This window comes from Coturnix japonica, chromosome 12 (genome assembly GCF_054131305.1).
Source record: "Coturnix japonica strain WE chromosome 12, WE-NBRP24, whole genome shotgun sequence".
NCBI classification, from domain to species: domain Eukaryota; kingdom Metazoa; phylum Chordata; class Aves; order Galliformes; family Phasianidae; genus Coturnix; species Coturnix japonica.
In genome coordinates, this window is record NC_140674.1 from 14,741,782 (window position 1) to 14,759,965 (window position 18,184).

Consider the following 18,184-nt stretch of genomic DNA (forward strand, 5'->3'; position numbering starts at 1 on the left):
AGAGAAATTAATGAAAAGCAAAGCAAACCTGGAAGTAGTGAAAGCAGAAATCAAATTATTATTGTCTGTCTTCAAATAGGAGCTTGGAAGGAGCTCTCTAGTCAAACAGCAGGAGATCTATTGCTACCACAAAAGGAACAGCGGGGAGATTGAATGTATGCATAATATCCTATAGGAGAACATCAAAATCCTTTGTCTTCCACTGTTTCTCCTGGGACTAACTGACATATAAGTAAGATAACTGTGTCATTCAGGGCATTCGTTAGTTTTGGTAATTGCTGCCTGCCACTACTACAGATGGTTGGTTGTGCACACCAAAGGAATGCTGCTCCAGTTTGGGAGTTTTCAGCCACAAAGTGCCCCGAGTCTGGAAGGAGTGTTTGTATTTTAACACAGTTAACCTTCCTGCACTTGGGCACATCAGCGGTAATGGACTTGCCTGGTGCTCTCTTCAACTCAATTCACTGTGCTCATCAAAGACTGAAGATCAGATTAACACTTTCTCACACTGTCTGTAAGCCCAATCTTTCAATTTGGTTTCTAGCTGGATGTCTCTGCACTATATCAACATATGGAGTTGTTTTGGTCTCTGCTTTGCAAGTACAAACCTAAGACTTGGTTGTCTGGCAGAGATTTAATTTTGCTGCAAAGCCTGCAGGAGCTTGTCTCTTTGCTGCGTAGATTGATCGCCTCTAGAAGGAGCTTTTGAAGTTGTTGCTGTTTACATTTTTTTCTACTGAGATGGTGCAGAATAAAACTGTAGGCATATTTCATCTGAGTAATAGGCTGTTCAAGGAGGCAGACAGAGAAGTTTCTCTATGGAGTGTTTCATATGTGCTGTTTTCCTTGTGGCTCTTGCCTTGTGGTTCATCGATAAGCTGAGTTTTGAAAGTAGTTATGACAAAGGTTTGCCTGTTTGGTCTCTCTACCTTCTAAACTGTACTTCGGTTTTAAGTGTCTCCTGGCAAAACATAGGAGGGCTCTCTATTCATTGATTGTTTTGGTGATACTAAACAGATGTACAGAGATAGATAGAGGCAGTTACACTACCCACATCTTTAACTGTGAAAGGTGAGATCACAGAGGAGAAAGCTGACAGCATTATGGCTCATACCGTGTTAATCGCCGTCACAGCAGCTGTTTTAGAGATGCATCATTCCAGCATCCTCATGGAATACCCAGGGGCGCATCAACTCAAGTGATGTCATTTCTCATTATTTCCAGGGGGACATAATGTGACTATTTCACTGCAGTCAAGGACGGGACACACTCACATGCCTTCTGTGGTGGGAGTTCTGGTCTTCACCCAGTTCTGGTTCTGGTTCCCACTGAGTCACTTCTTGTCACTGGCTTTCACCCCAACATGTGTCATTGGACTTAACAAGGATCTTAAGGTATGTAATGTGTGGAGAAAAAGGGCATTAATGGCTTGTACGACTTGAGTGTCCTCAGAGAGATGTATGCATGCATTGGTTTTCTTTGAGTTCCTCCAGCTTATGTGTGCCAGAAATGGTGCAAACTGGAAGAAGTCTGAAAAACAGGCTAAAGTTATGGAGTTGGTGGAAAGGATAGAGGTAGGAGAGTTGTGAAGAGCTGACTTTGGCCCCTTCATCTCAAAGCAGAAGAAAACAACTCTTCGATATGTGTGGGCAGAGACCACCCAGCTGTAAGAAAATGTATGTTATGGACTGTACCACACCCACCTTCCTTCCTCAGAGCAGTCCTTGGTCTCTTCTTAGTCTGCGATGGTGTCATAAAGGAAGGGAGGTGAGAACTCACCCTCAGAATTTGAATGGGCTGTCAGATGGTGCTTTTCTGGCCTTGCTTAAGTAGGTAAAAATAAGACAATGTGCAAAATTGGTTGCCTGCTCCCAACAAGTGCTGTCCTTTTGCAAGAGGTGACTGTCAGGCGGTGCTTGGTCTGATCTAGCGTGCACTAAAAGATCTTCACTTAGGTCCTAAACCAATTTTGTGCTAATACGAGCAGGCACAGCAATAACCTCGAAACCACAAAAGCATTGAAACAATGAAAACAAAGCACGGTGTGAATAGCATGGAGTACATGGAGGAGGCTAAGAGAGCTTGCCAGAGTCGAATTATAGAATAATTGAATAACATTGTTCTAGTTGAACTGTTGCCACTGATAACAGTTTCTCTGCTTCCGGAGCGGGGGAAAGGGAAGCCTGTATTCTTTAGAGGATCTGTGTTTGTCTCTGCTGGAAGGAAAATTGAGCTAAAGTAATTATTATGCTGTGGACCTTTTCCCCTGCTTTTTGTCTCTAACAATTTTTATTTTAACTGTTTGTTTTAGATGCCAAAAGTCCAATACAAATCCAACTGTAAGCCGTCCACATTTGCCTACCCCCCACCTCTGGAGGTACCAAAGGAAAAGGAGAAAGAAAAGGTATTTGGACTATCTCTCTGTGTTGTAAAGACCAGCCCCTTCTCCCTCCTAGTATAAACATTGATTTTGGTGGCACTAGCAGGGAATTTGAAGAGCAAAAGAAAAATTGGCAGTTGCTGTTGTCTCTGAAAGAGAATTCTAGCTATTTTTTCCTGCTGAGCTTGGGACTTTCTGATTATGGGAAAGAGCTGCTGTGCTACTGGGTTGCTGGAACTTCCCTTATCTCCAGTGGTCAAGCAGAAGCTTCGATTAAAACTCTTTTTTTTCCAGTGTCCTACTGATTTATGTATCATCTGCATGCAGCACCTACCACAACAGTGTCCCTGTGTGTGGCGTGGACCACTGAGAATACTAGGTTAGACAGATCTCAGGTAGTAGCATGTGGAAGGACAGAAGTGCATCTGGTCTCAGGGCAGTGGGGCCATGTACTGAAATATGAGTGATCGCAAAAAGAAAAGTGTGAAACTGAGAGCACATGGAGATGTAGGAAGGGATGAATAGCAGAACAACAGTGGAAGCAATTTGTCTCCTGGCAAAAATAGTTAAGCCTTTGTGCAGACCACAGCAGCAGGTGAAGCAGCCCCAGGGGAGCAATTGCAGCGGTGGAGACCTCAGGCACGTCACGCTAATGAGTGACATTGTGTGAAAATGGTATGGCGTTTTGTCAGAATTGAATGATGGGCAGGACAGGTTTCCATACTGACAAGGAACCCAAAAATGAACTCTTAACAAAAGGCAAAGTTTACTGCTCATAGCTGCATTCACACCTTTGAATAGGATATGAATTGGATGAGTCTGTTCTTATAAACTTCCCTGGCCAAAATGAAAACACACCATGAATCCACATTCAGCCTGGAAACCGTCTCCAGCAACATGACAAATACTATTGCTCTGTTCCTCTGAGGAATTTACAGTTACTGTAGACAGAGATGTACTCACTAGAAGTGGAGAGACATGCTGAATTCTTCTATTAACTGTTGTTTCTGAGTACTTTATCGCTTGGAAGTGCTGAATTTTCATGAGGGCTCATCCATAGTACATTATGTGTGTATATATATGTACGTGTACATTACATGCTTCTTGAGGTCGGTGAGAAATAGAGCTGAATGTTTAGAAGAGTGGAGCTGCTTTTTAAATTGTTAAGAGTTTCTATATATACGATTACTCACCACAGAAACCATGGCAACAGATTTTTCCCAATAACAAGAATTCCACTAGTTGTTCTGTTAAAAATACTTAAGCAAAAATCTCATGTAGAAACCCAGACAGTAATGATTAATCCCTAAATTAGGAAGTTTGTCCTTCCTCATATATGACTGTACCCAGTCTACATTCATATATCTGTGCCATTTATTTGCTTTCATGATGGCCTGTTTGACTCTTAAAGAGAGCGGTGTGTAGAGTGTGAAACGTATCTTATTGATGCCTGCACTGAGAACTGACCTAGCATTGGCTTCCCTTTGTTTGCTTACTGGGGGGATTGATGTATAATATGGTGTTGCAGTCATACTCATTGTCTCCTCTGTTGACATATCCAGGTTTCCACTGCTGTCCTGTCCATCACTGCAAAAGCCAAGAAGAAGGAAAAAGAGAAGGAGAAAGAGAAGAAGGAAGAAGAAAAGATGGAAGTGGTGGGTGTAAACACTGAAACTTGTGTGTCTGCCCCCATCCCCTAAAAATGTGGGAAGTGTTTCAGGAAAGCTGGCGCTCACTTAACAATGTCCCTGCTATGACCTGCATTACAGTCAGTTCTTAGGATAACATCAATATGCATTTTGGTGTACTGCATATGCCCATTAGCATCCTGTGTGTGCTGTTAAAAGCAATGGGCTATATTACTTTTGAATCCACTATTTCTGAGAATTAAAGCTTCCTCAGTAATGTAAGTAATTGACTTCCTTCAAGGCAAAAGCTTATTCTGACAAATGTATGCGCCTTTAAGTGCATGAACCCTTTGTACATTACTTCACTGCCTGTTCATATTTCCAGACCAAGGGAACTTCCTCTTATCCATGTGCTTTCTTAAATATTGGCCATATTATAGACATTGAACTTCATAGAGTTGGCTCAGAAAATGAACAATCTCATGTGCAGGTAGAATTTGTGATCTTACTTCTTGCTCCTTTATCAGTGTTTCCTTGTCATCAAACTTTACCTTTTCTTTAGATTATTCTTACAGCACTATAGACGCAGCAAAATGTGCTGAGCAGATGAATGTTTCTTCCAAAAGTTTTGCAACCTACAGTTAAGTGAAGGTTTTGAGAGGAAGCAAAGTATTGGAAGGGATTCACGTGTCATGTCTGTCTACTCTCTAGCTGTCTAAAAAGATTGTTTTTGGCTAAATGAAGAAAAACAAGGATAGCAAAAGGGAGCTTGCTGCCACCTGCTGTGTTCAAGTTCAGTGTTTTGCAATTGTCCAAATGTTTTAGTGCTACAGTTGCTTTCCTGTTTTTCTCATATGCCTGTTATGTGGCTGCTAATCCATATCTTCCAAGATAACCGCGCAGCAATGAGCAGTAACTGTGACAGTAATTCTGCTGTTAGGAGATGGGCCATGCATGTGGTGATGTTCCTGATACTTTCCTATTGGTTGTCTCTATCTCTTTGCCTGCAACTCGCAGATGTTCTTGAGCAATGGGGAAAATATGATCCAGGTTCTTACGTATATAAATGACGCTTCCAACCTTTTGCCTCCAGCTGCTGAGTCAGTGGTGAAGGAGCTCCTAGCTGTAGTTCCTCAGGGAGTCTCTGGGGTAGTTTTGGTTGAGCTGTTGTCACTGCCCATAGTGTGAAAGGTCACTGCAGGTTTTATAGCAGTGAAAACACAAAGGCAATTTTTAGAAATTTTCACATGCTCAGTAATGATATGAAAGGATTTTAAGTTGTGAACAAAAGTGGTGAGCTTAAGTATAATAAAGGAAAGCCACAAGTAAACTGTTCAACTACCACCTCTTATTGAATGTGCTTTCACTTGCAGTCACAAGTGATGCATTGCTTTAATGGGGAGTACCTAGATCCATTCTGGCACTGATTGTGCAGCTGTCTGATGCGTCTTAGCTTGTTGCTTGCAGATAAGTGGCTTCTCCTCATGGTCTAGAAGTGCTTCCCGAGTATCAAGTTGTCCCTTACCCTCCTGAATTTGGAAGGGGTTAGAGGCTGCTGTTAAAACCATGTTGATGTTCTCCTGCTGCAGGATGAGACTGACAAGAAGGATGAAAAAGAAAAGAAGAAAGAGCCTGAGCCCAATTTCCAGCTTTTGGACAACCCAGCAAGAGTCATGCCTGCTCAGCTCAAAGTTCTTACTATGACAGAGAGCTGCCGGTATCAGCCTTTCAAACCAGTAAGTGTCACAACCCGCACGAGACTATTACTATTACTATTACTATTACTATTACTATTACTATTACTATTACATTTATAGTCTATGTGCTTGACAGAACATTCCCTGCGCTGGGCTTGTGCATTAGGACCCTGAAGCTCTGTGTGTACATGAAAGTGCCACTCACATGTGGTGCACCACTACAATTTGCTTTAGAGATTGGTGACTTCACTGCTGTCGTATTTCCCCTCCGTCCAGATGATCATGTGCAGTTCTATTTGAGGGGGGGAAATGTAGCTGCTACAACCCATTTCATTGTGTTGATGCTGTTTTATTTTTCTTCTCTTTCTTTTTTCACATGCTGTAACTTGGAAACCAGTCAGACACGCTCTGTGTTAATGACATTGCTGGGTACATAAAGACTGAGCAATGGCTTTTCCAGTGAGCTGAAAAGCTGAACAGAGGGTCACTGTCAAATCAGTTAAAAAAAATAATAAATGCACGATGCCTCGTGCTGGAGTGTTATTATTTGAAGCAGAGTTTATAACAGAGATATCTGATTATATTTTTAATTAAACAGATTTCTTATTCAGTTACACATGAAGTTAGAAAAGTGCCTCTGTGTCCTGTTAACATTGAAAAGACATGGCATGTAACCGTCAGGTAGAGACAATGACATTAGCCCAGGTAATCCAAATAAGTTTGTTCCTGGCCTCTGAATCTCCTGAAACAAATTATTTTGGCTTTTATTTTTGTCCAACACGTAACATCCTCCGCTATTCCCTTTTGCAGTATTGTGCATGGGAAAACTTTTATTCAGAAATAGAAGCATTATTTTTTTTCCTAGGAAAATACTTGTGTTTTTAATAAATGTATTTCCTGGAATTCCATCAGCATGTTGGAGTCCTCTGTGCATTGTCCCCTTCCGAGACATCCTTGTTTTAGCAGACCTCTGGAAGGATCTTTCAGTTTCTGTCTTCCAAAAAAGAAATGACCCAACTAGTATTTGGTCAGGGAAGATTTGCTGTGCATCCCAATAAGCATCCACTCACGCAGCTGAAGCTTTGTAAGAAGCTGAATCCTAATAGAGAACTGGTTAGTGAGGGTGTGCAGTTTCTTCACTTTAATTCCTCCCCCCCAAAAAAAACCCGATTTTGAGAACAGAAGAGTATTTTTTTGCTGGGACTGGAGTGTGTAACCAAGGAGGGTCTTGAAATTGAGGTATTGGGGAGGTTTGCACTGCTTTGGGGAATGCCAGAATAAAAAGCCCCTTTGAAATATGTTTGTAGCCTGGATTCCTGCTGTGGTTCATGCTCAGACCCAGCCAGGCATGACACAGCACTGCCTCTTCACACCTCATATTTCGGTCCTTGAGATGCAAGGATTTGTTTTAGCCTTGGGTGTTTGGGTGTGACCTTTGTAATTAATTCCCCTTGTTTTATGAGGTTCTGCTAATAGGATTCCTCAGTCAGTGGAAGCTGGTGATCAGATTAGTCTCTGTTTCAGATAGCCTCCTGGGAGGCTGCTACAGAGGGAAGCTTCACTAGGCTTTGTTGCCCTTAAGATGAGCCTTATAAAGCTATTATGGTTCAATTAGTTTTCAAGTGGAAAGTGCCAGACTGAGCCTGGGGTAAAGCTTTGAATCCACATGCCATTTTCTATCAAAATGAGACATAGATAATGGCAATATAAAAAGCAGCCTGGATATGCTCTGTCTGTTCCATCTCCTCATCAGGCAGGGGGCTGGGTGGATGTTGGATGCTTTGCTTTCTGAAACTTCCCCTTTTTCTGGCAAAGTCACACCTTTGGCATAGACCCAGTCAGTGGAGAGTCAGCACATACAGTGCTGTTCTGACATGGACTGCTGATGTGAAAGCCACCAGCAAGGACTTTTTGCTGTGACTCCTTCACGTATGAGCAGTTGGGAGAAAGGATCTGCTTTGCTTTTTGGTTCTTTTCCTAGAAAGCACTGACTAATCCTTAAATGAGCCTAGCACCACAGAGAGGCAGAGCTGTGTAAATCATTATGTCCATCTATGTATTTAGGGACACAAATGAAGTCAGGGCTTTGCTTACTCTCTTCTTGTTGCAAAGTCAGGCATGTGAATGGCTGCTGCTTCCACCAAGACTTCGAGAAGTCTGTGTTTAGCCCAAGTATTCAGTGAGCTTTTAATGTGGGGTGCAAGCAAGTAAGGAAGTAGAAATTACCATCCATCAGTCTGACCAAATAGGAGCTCTGCTTCTTGTGCAAAGGATTTTGTCCCTGCTTGCACAGGGTTTCAGTCTGATGGTGACTTGTAGCTAGCTAGACACAGTCCTCTTTTCCATTGGTGTGTGCTGAGCATTCATTCCTGCTGACAAGGAACCTGAGGGGTTTCATATGGCCTAGGGTAACACTGTGGCCATAAATACTTAACCACAAGGTGGAGGTTAGCAGCTTCTAATGCTCATTGTACTTGTTCTTCAGCTTTCCATTGGAGGCATCATCATTTTGAAGGACACCAGTGAGGATATGGAGGAGCTGGTTGAACCTGTGGCAGCTCACGGTCCAAAGATCGAAGAAGAGGAGCAGGAACCTGAACCACCAGAGCCCTTTGAGTACATTGATGATTAAGACATGAGGTACAATATAATGTGCACCTTTATTAATCCCAAGTAACATAAAAGCTTCTTTAGATTAACTAAAGCTGTTACCAACATCCACCACCCTGGTTTTAAATCTTTTGTTCTGCATTAGATTCAGAAACATTTGAAGAGTTTGGAAGCAGTAGAAGGGGAATCCCACTGCTCTGGATAAGGCCTTATAGAGTTGTACTGGTTCTGGTCTCTAAGCACGCAGGCTTGGCTACTTTTAAATAGAATTCCTTGGGCAGAGTCTGAGCAGAAATGTAGGGTCACAGACAATGAGCTGGGATTAATCAGTTCCTGAAGACGATCCCAGAGGGGCAAGCGGTTTGTATAACAGAGTTGTCATCTACTCGATCTCAGTGTGGCAGAATTGGTTAAAAGAGATCTGCACTGCTCTGCTGAATTGCTTTGTGTTCCCAATAGTTCTTAGCATAATTTAAAGACAGTTGAGTCATGAGCTCGCAGGTGCTCTCTGAGTCTTGTCATAATGATCCTGGTCTATCTGTCCAAGGCAGTGAATAGTGCAGTTCTCAGGTCCTCCCCTGGTTAAAGTGCCTCAGCTGGTCTGCAGGTTTCTCACTGAGAGGCAGAAATTCAGTTTCTTTATTTCCAGATATGGGCTGGCATGTTGCAGTGTTCCCAAGAGCCAAGATTATGCGCATGAGTTGGTGGATGGGCAGGAAAGCAGACTGACATCTACAAACTCTAAATGTTGAATCAGTGACAGACTGGGGTGAATGTGTGGGCTAACCACAAAACGCCTTAGTTAAATATGCCTGCTTTTCTGCTCTTTCTCTCCCTCTTCTCCAGGATCATGTCCTCTAAAGAAGACACTATGCTTGATATCAGAAAGACAGACATGAAGACCTTCTTCATATGGAGATCTGCTGTTCAGTGCATGCAACCCTAATCTGTGCTGAGCTAAAGCTGATAGTCCGTGTTTTATGGTTGAAGAACAGATATATGCTATTTAGTGTACTCTTTCACAAAACTTTGTTTTCAAATAAATATATTAAAAACTCTTAACAGAAAACTTGATACTTGAAGGGAAAAAAAAGGGAGGGAGGCTGGCAGTGTGCTTTTCTTCTTATCCTGAACCTTAGATGTTAAACTCAAGTCATGTAGAGCAGTTGAAATCTCTGCACATCTGTGCTTCCTGTAGTACTCCCTTAGGCTGACCAAGGTCATCAGCTAATGTCTGGCCCAGCCACAGCGCTGCTACAACAGAAATGGAAGATCTCTACCTGCCAGCAGTTGTCTTAGATGACATTGATGCTTTCAAATATCTCTGTGATGCTGACTTTGTGCCGATCTTCCTCCTTGCTCATCCTTGTTTTCCTGCGTCAGTGTGGGGCTGACAGAAGGGCTGTGGGTTCTAGTGGTGGGGAAATGGAGACACGTCTTTCTTTGTTTCAGAGAATCCCTTTTATGTGTGCTTTTGCTGCTTTCACCAAATATGAGTAAAATAGTCAATGTGAGCAGGCATTACAGACATAGATGGGGTGAATCCAGACATAAAAATCATAACACTGATGTATGTCGTTAGCCAAGGGGGAATTTACAGTCAGGGGTATGGAATGAGCAGCAGTCAAAAGGAAAGAATGCAGCTTTGAGGGTTCGCTGTGGGACCAGCCAGGTCTTCACCTGAGGGGCTGTAACGCTTCACAGGTTGTATCACCAGTGAGTCAGAAACTGCAGCCCTGGTCAGCTGTAAACCAGCTGCTGGACCGTGCCGCATCACTTGAAATAGCACGTAGATGGAATGAGGTTTTTATTGTATGTATGTGGGAGTATCTTGCCTCATGTGAACATGCTGCAAACTCATGTGTATCGGTAGAAATGGAAGACAAGTCTTGCATGTAGTGCCTGGGAGTTCTTCCAGTAGATGGTTTATTTTAGTGGGTGTTACTATAGCGATAGAATAGTCCGTCTTTGTTCTCTGCAAAGCTTAAGCTGTGCAGGACAGAGGTATGGGACTGAAAGCCAACTTTGAGTCCTGGGCTTCAGTCAGGTCCCTGAAGTTGAAATGTTGTCTCAGTAGGGGGGTGCTGGCCAGAGCTCACTGTTCTCAGTGTGATCCAGAGCTGAGAACGAACCTGAAATATCTACAGACAACATCAGTGGAGGTAAGACTGGAAGAAGAGGGGGTCACTGCTACAGTCCAGTGGTCATTAGACGTAAGATCCAGGTATGATGATGAAGGAAACAAGCTGCACTAATGTAAGCATTAGTGTAGTCGACTTAGTGTAACCTGGCAAGGTTACACTACAGATATGTAGTGGAGCTGTTGGTGATTGTGAAAGAAAAATGCCATGAGTGCCAGGCTGGGAACCATGGGAGGGAAATCTGGGCATTTCCCATCTATTGACACATCCCCAGCTCTGCATGTGCTCTGTTTTGTCTTTGCTGCTTGAAGGTACGTGGAGAACTGCATGGTTTAGGAGCGACATCGCAGAAGGAATGTGCAGAAAAGCATCCACTGTCCTGGCTTTCTTTCCAGGGCTGCTCAGCGTTTTTCTGCTTAGGAGAACATCAACAGCTCCAAGACAGTCCTGGAAAGGAGGCAAAGGGAGCATGGAGAGGAGCTGGAGAAGCACTGCCAAGTAAAGAAGGACAGAGCTGGTGAATTACCAAGTGTTCTAGCAGGGTAAAGGAGGCAAGGCAATGGCTGAGGATTGACAAGTCACTCCTCTCAAAGCAGGAGGTTTCATGGTAAGTGGTTTTCAAAGATTCCAGCCTATCTGCAACTCTTGGTTTATTAGATAGGGCTGCTGGTGTATTTGGGGTTTCCCTTTTGGGACTTTTCGGGTTGTCTCCAGCTGAGCTCTGTCCTGCCTCGGCTGGATCCTACCCCATCACCAGTGTGTGGTCAGGGGGTGACCAGCTTTCCTGGTGACAGATGGGGCTGGCCACTGCAGGGCGAGCTCTGTGCTGTGCCTGAGCAATGAAGGCAACCTCTGGCTTTCCAATGCTTGATTTGGAGACTGTGTAGCGGGAACACACTGCTGTAAATAACGTCATTTCAGCCTCAGTGACATTTTGGCTATGATTTCTTAGGAAGCGTTGCTCTCCTGGACCCATGTGGTGGGACCCACCCCTGGGGTGCTTGCCAGGGGCTAATTGGGTCTGATGGCGTTGGGTCTGCAGGAGGGAGAGGCAGAAGTGGCAGGAAACACATTTGTGTCATTGTTGAGCAATGGGCCTCGTCTCACTGAACGCTGGTGACAAATGACTTAAAATCCATGCTGCTTCTGACAGATCCAGGATGTGCTGGTCATCCCCTCAGTGGGTAACTCAGTTAACTATCTCAGAGCGGGGAGAGGTGGGGATGGAGATGCTGGAGGTTGTGCTCCCAGGGCAGGGCTCATCTGATCACAGCGGAGCCACCTTCCCTATCTCTGCCCTCCCATCCAGGCCCAGGCGAAGCCCTTCCTCCTCTCCATGGAATGCCACAGTTGGGCGCCGCTGATAACGATGATGACTTGGTCATTTATCTGCCTGTATCCTGCAGGCTGGAGGAATGCCGCCCAGACATCACTCTGCCCTGGGCTGTCACTGGTCAGCTGCTGACAGTGCTGGTTTTCCAGCACTGGGTGGATGGGGCTGGCACCACGCTCTGCTCCTCAGGCAAGGAGAAGCTTCCTCAGCTCCTGCTGCTCAGTTCCAGCTCAGGGCTGGCTTGACTTTGCTTCTGAAATCTGCTCTATGTGGGCAAATGGTCCAACTGGAAGGAGCCCAGGGCTGGAGTTCTGTGTTAAGGTCTGTATTCCAGTTCCTGGTATTGGCTGCACAACTGAAACTTTGTTCTATTTTGCTTCAAAGAAGCACTATTCATATACTTAGATTGGCCATCAGAGTCTCCTGCAGTGAGCAGGGGGATCAGCATTATCCACATACAGCAGAGAGGTGGCTCATGGCAAATCATCCCTCTGCCAAAGCCCTTTGAATGTCAGATAGAGTTTCTGAAGGCATGAACCCAGACAACCCAACTTGATGGGCTGATGGACCCGCTGCCCCACACGTGTGCACGTGTATAAGCAACACAAACCTCTGTCATTCCTTTTTGTTGCAGAAAATGGATGGCAGAAGAGGGTACAGATGAGGTGGAAGCTGGCATGCAGGACACCCCAGAACTTGCTGCCCACAGCCTTGATTCTGGGCAGAGACATTTTGTGCAACAGCATCCCTGGCCAAGAATATAATTAGCTGCCCTGGTGACCCAGGGAAGAACCTCCGTACAGGCAGAGTTAATTATCAGCTGCAATTATGGGGACATTGTTCTTCCAAAGATAACCTACAAAGGATGAAGCATAGAGCAGTTTTTTCCCCTTCACGGTGAAGGAAAGAGACCTGAAATATTGGTGCAGTGTCTTTGTTTTCAGCGTTAGGGCGGCTCTCCCATTTAGTTATTTTTCTCCATTCCCTGTCAATGAGAATCAAGATGAATTAACTTTGTGTTTCTCCACCATGTCTTCCCAGAAGAGAAGCTGAGATAGCTCTGGTTGGGCTGGGCAAAAATTCACTGTTTTCTTTAACTTCACACAGAGACCTGTTTTGTTTTTAGCTAAAGCACGAAATGTGGGGCCCAGGGATGAAGATGGAGCAGCAGAAAATAACCTGCTGGAAACCTCTGCCTAAGACACAAGAGTTCATGCGTTCATTCGTAGTGGAAACCTGCTGCTTGCTCCTCTTCCAGCCTGGGGATTTTGCAGTTTGTCCCCAATTAATCAGGTAATTTCTATGACCAGCTGGAAAGCTCAACCCGCTGCCTCCCATCCCATGGCACCAAATCAAAGTGTCTGTTGTGCCTCTCCTGGTCAAGGACTGGTGGTTACAGGAAATTACCGGGGAAGGGTTTGCATATGAATATCCTGGCATAGGGCTGACTGCCTCCTTCTAGGTTGAGGTGGGCAGAGGTGAAGCTCGGCAGCAGCTACACAAGGCCAAGGAGACAGAGCAGCTTTGTGATACTCTGCTGCTGCAGCAAACAGAGAGGTTTTGAAACTCATTGCCTCACTTTTCCTTGCAGAGGGCCCTTGGGGTCACACTGCTTTGAGCAGCGTTTGACCTCAGTCCAAACCAACCTCAGCCCTGGGCAGTCTTATTAAGAGCCAGCCCATGCTCCAAACACAAACAGCAGTAATGTGCCATCCACCAAAAGCTCTAACGACTTCTTACTCATTTTCTAAATGCTCCTTTAAAAGTCTTCATTGAAAATCCAAGCCAGAATCTTTTTTAGCAACTAAAAACGTTGGACTCAGAAAATAACAGGGTGTCTACGCTTTGCAAACTGTTCTCCTCTTGCCTGGTTTGCTTTTATTTGTAATGCAACCAGTTGGACAGGCTGCTGAAAGAAGCCATTTCCTACAAAATCTTCTACATAGGTAATGGGGATCTGTTTGTCAATTGAGCAGCAGATCACCGTCGCACCCCAGGCTGCACAGCCCAGCCCCAGTACTGCCTGTCCCCAGGAAGAACATACAGTGCAGAGCTGCTCGATGGCCCCCCTTGGCCATGCAGGACAGTGGGTTGTGCAGGGCAGTGGGTGCTGCTCTTCAGATCTGAGGCACAAACCTTGCATGTTTCTGACCTTACACCAGATGCTGGCACTTTGCAGCACACAAAACCTCCCAGCCGACCTGAATGCTAATTGTCATGCTTGGAATATGTATTTCCCAGCCCTTCCTAGCATTTCTCCATTGCATTCCCATGCTAAGAATGTAAGCAAGGCCGTAAGAATTTCCCACAACCTTTTTTGGAGCATCATCATGATTTCTGGGTATATTCTTGTTCATTGTAGGGATCACAGAGGGCTTTGCTGGAATCTCAGGGTACTTTCTGAACATTCCAGAGTGATTCCTAACAATTTCAACACAATATCTCACACTTTTCTAACACTTTCTAGGCCTTTTCTTGTGCTTTCTAAGAAGTCTCAGGTGCTTCTTAGGAAACAAGGAGTCGTTTCTAAGTCTCTAAGCACTTTGTAAGGATTGCAGAATGCTTTCTGAATATTTCTCAGTCCTCTTCCAGGAATTCTCAGCAATGGCAAAGGAATTGTCCTTTGCTTTCTAGAAATTACAGCCTGCTTTCTAGGCACTGCTGCAGTGCTTTCTAAGACTTGCATTGTGCTTCCCAGTGATCCAAAAGCCGAGCTGCCAAAGCCAAGCTGCCAACATTCTCCATAAGCCACAGGGCTCCACAGCTTTCTGCCTGCAGTATCCACTATTAGAACAAACAGAAGAGGACCTGACTATCCTAACTCTGAACACTGAGTGATACGGTGGCAAAGCCTGGAAGCAGAGCAGTCTGTTGAGCTCCTGCCACAGTTCAGATGGTTTTTTCTCAGTGTCTGCAATTCTCAGCATGAATAAACCTGGGGTTATGGTAAAACAGGGACTATTTGGAGCACTCAGAGCACACAGAATCACAGAATGACCCGGGTTGGAAGGGACCTCAAGGATCATGTAGTTCCAACCCCCCTGCCTGGCAGGGCCACCAAACATACACCTTTACTAGATCAGGTTGCCCAGGGCCCCGTCCAACCTGGTCTTGAACACCTCCAAGGACGGGGCATCCACAACCTCCCTGGGCAGCCTGTTCCAGGGCCCAACCACTCTCCTAGTGAAGAACTTCCCCCTAACATCCAACCTAAATCTTCCCTCCTTCAACTTAAAACCAGTTCCCCGTGTCCTGCTATTATCAGCCCTTTCCAAGAGTTTACTCCCCTCCTGGGAGTAAGTTCCCTTCAGGTACTGAAAGGCTGCAATGAGGTCACCCCGCAACCTTCTCTTCTCCAGGCTGAACAAACCCAACTCCTTCAGCCTGTCCTCATAGGGGAGGTGCTCCAGCCCCCTGATCATCTTCCTGTCCCTCCTCTGGACCCTTTCCAAAATCTCCATATCTTTTTTGTACTGAGGGCTCCACACCTGGTCACAGTACAACAGATGGGGCCTCACAAGAGCAGAGTAGAGAGGGACAATCAACTCCCTATCCCTGCTGACCACCCCTCTCCTGATGGAGCCCAGGATCCCATTTGCTTTCCCCAGCTGGGCTGGGAAATGGTGTCAGGAGGGAGCAGAGCTCTGAGCTGTTGGGTGAGCTCAGCTTTTGCTTGCTGTCAGGCTGCGGTTCCAAGTCTGGGGTGAATGCAGAGCGCTGCAGACTGTCTTGGCAGCTCCTTAAGGGCAGACGGTGCCTCGGTGCGCCTGGCTGTGGGGATATGGGGGTGTAAAGGGGTGTAAGGGGTGTTCATCCTGCAGAGCTGGACCACAGGCCGCGACCATGAGCCCACGCAGGACGGCACTGCGGATCCACGTGTCCCTCAGCCGTACTCCACTTCCCCACCTCCGATAGGCTGAGCACGAGGGGGGCGGGCCGAGAGGCCGCGGTAGCCACGGCGACCGGAGGAGGCGGCGGTGGTCAGCTAGGCCGCACCGCGTTGTGTTCGTTCTGCTGCCCTGCATAGAACGGGCTCCGGTTCGGTTCTGCGGTTCTGAGCAGCCCGCTGTGCTGTCTGCTGGATCCTCCCTCCAGCTGCATCGCCGCTGAGCCCGGCGGTGCCGCTCGGCGATGGGCGACGTGCTGGCTTATGAAGCTGAGTTCCTGGGGCTGGTGCGAGAGGTTGGTGTGTGTCCTTCCCTTGTGCTGGGATCCCTTTGTGTCTTTCCCTTCTGGTTCTTTTACTTCTTTGAAGTTACCGTCTAAATCGGGCAGCATCATTTATTCAAAGTGGTTGTGAGTATAAGATACTCACATATCATATATGTGACATACATATATCACATATATAACATGTAGAAGTTAATCTACCTGGGAAGCAGCATTTTCCTAGCACATGAGACGTGGTTTAGTTTGTTCTCATGCAGACATTCAGCATTCAGGGCCTGTGCTACTGATCATTAGGACCTTGGCAATTCATGGGGTCGCTCTTTGAAGCGTTAATAATGTAAACACAACCATTTCTTTGAAGCGCTAATAATCTAAACACAATCGTTTCTCTGTGTTTTTGTCTCATAGTATTTGGATTTTGCTGAGTTTGAAGAAACAGTGAAGGTATTTGCAAAGGAATGCAAAATAAAAGGGAAGCCGCTACCTAAAACAGCAGGTGTTTCCTTGAGAGATTCCAAAGCTGTTCCTGTTCAGGTAATGCATTGCTTGCACGTATTCTGAGTAACACTGAAAACAGCTGAAATCCACCTAACACCTTGTGAATTGTTACAGCTGTAACATTATCTGAAGTCTGAACCCATTCGTGTTTATTTGGAGAAGAGGCACCTAGAGGAGGAATATTCAGCTGGTCATTGAGTGGTGGGAGATTTGGGATAAAGCTTTGATTCAGAATCTTTGGGTGTCACTTAGATTCTTCATTTACTGTGGATGAAAAATGTTGCTCTGCTATGTTTCTGTTTTGACTGAATGCTTTTGCCTTTTCAGAAAGATCTGCTCGAAGCATTTGACAATGGTGAGCAAAAGGATTTCTTCCAGCTCTGGGAGGAGCACGTTTCATCTTCAGTCCGGGACAATGAACCAGTTGCTCAGAAGCTGGAGTTCTATCTTCATGTACACTTTGCCACCTACCTCTTAAAACACTCTGTGGGAAAGCCTGTAAGTTGATTTCTCACTTTGAACTTCAGATTGCTTTTGCTTTGTTTTATGTGTTTGGCTTTGGTTGGGATGAAATATCCAAAATCCCAGAATATGGATCCAGCTTTTGGGCAATAGCCTGTGTTTTAGCTGAAAGCAAGCCCTAGTTTTGTGAAGCAGAGACATAGAGGTTGGAGCTGTCTTTGTCTTGGAGCTCCTGAAATCTTTTGACTTGGGAAATACCAGTGCACTTTTACACCTGTATTAAAGGTAGTGTAGGTCTGAATGGGATAGGAGTATACTCACTGGGGGTGCTGGCTTGGATGTGGCACCATGGGAGATTTCTTCCCTCTGTGTTGTTCCTGACACAGTGTGACTGGATCTTTTCAGCTGCAGTTATCACTGAAATGAATCTTGTCTAAAGTCAGGTAGATATTTTCTCTCAGCTTTGAGTGCAGAAGTGACGCTGCTTTAAGTATCTACTCAAAAGTGGGCAGGTGCCATGGACATTAAAAAGGCAGTTGTCCCTCTCTTCTTTTGTTACATTTATATGCTTTATAGTGCATTCAGAATGGCAATCTTCTAAATAAAGGTGTGGTTTTCTTTCTTAGGACAAAGCTGAACTCGAGGAAAGAATTTCTCATTTTAAAGCATACTTGGAAACAAAAGGAGCTGCCTTGAGCCAGACTACAGAGTTTCTTCCCTTCTACGCTTTGCCTTTTGTTCCCAACCCCATGGTGCATCCTTCATTCAAAGAACTTTTCCAGGTAAGTAGGTTATTCTTTGAGATGATATTTATGATGTTGCTTATGCGTTGGGTTTTTTTTCCCATGGGGTGATAGGTGTTGGATGACGTTTGATTCGGTAACTGCTTTTATTGTTTTGTTTTACTACAGCTGTACAATCATAAGAGAACATGAATTTGGTGGAGGAAGGGCTGTGAAGGTGCTATCAATAACAGAACATCTTAAATGAATTTTATCTTTGTTTGAATCCTGAATGGTGTGCTGGAGTTGTGTCTCTTCCTTTCCACACAATGTTGAAATATTTGAGCTTATGGGCATCGCTACAGAGTAGTTCAGTTCCACTTCCATGCTTTGAGATTGCTTCCCAGGTTACACAGGTTATCTGTGTATATATAGTTTGGTTTCAAAACTTTATAACTGGGTATAGTTTAGTGGCTGTGTGTAGGGGGATGGTTACAGCTGTTGCCCAGAGCTGTGGTTATGAAGCAGCAGCGCTTCCTGCAG

At 45.1% G+C, this 18,184-nt stretch overlaps 2 protein-coding genes across 8 annotated transcripts in view; both read left to right on the forward strand.

The window, feature by feature from the left end:
* The window catches only part of PSMD1 (proteasome 26S subunit, non-ATPase 1), a 57,391-nt gene extending 48,007 nt beyond the window's left edge, over window positions 1–9,384 (forward strand). Inside the window, exons 20-25 of the mRNA XM_015871677.3 lie at window positions 1,225–1,394; window positions 2,312–2,404; window positions 3,943–4,035; window positions 5,598–5,744; window positions 8,191–8,345; window positions 9,162–9,384. Of these exons, the coding sequence (XP_015727163.1) occupies window positions 1,225–1,394; window positions 2,312–2,404; window positions 3,943–4,035; window positions 5,598–5,744; window positions 8,191–8,337 (650 nt within the window). The 3' untranslated portion in view covers window positions 8,338–8,345; window positions 9,162–9,384. The remainder of the gene's footprint in view (window positions 1–1,224; window positions 1,395–2,311; window positions 2,405–3,942; window positions 4,036–5,597; window positions 5,745–8,190; window positions 8,346–9,161) is intronic.
* Window positions 9,385–15,735: 6,351 nt separating this feature from the next.
* ARMC9 (armadillo repeat containing 9) overlaps window positions 15,736–18,184 on the forward strand; it is a 49,538-nt gene continuing 47,089 nt past the window's right edge. For 4 of the 7 annotated variants that reach the window (XM_015871766.3, XM_015871768.3, XM_085513126.1 and 1 more), the window contains exons 1-4: window positions 15,736–15,971; window positions 16,368–16,493; window positions 16,785–16,955; window positions 17,546–17,701. In XM_015871766.3, coding sequence (XP_015727252.1) covers window positions 15,921–15,971; window positions 16,368–16,493; window positions 16,785–16,955; window positions 17,546–17,701 — 504 coding nt within the window. In that variant the 5' untranslated portion in view covers window positions 15,736–15,920. Of the gene's footprint in view, window positions 15,976–16,367; window positions 16,494–16,784; window positions 16,956–17,545; window positions 17,702–18,184 lie in introns of all 7 variants that reach the window. The other 3 variants (XM_085513129.1, XM_085513130.1, XM_015871767.3) reach the window with 2 other exon arrangements.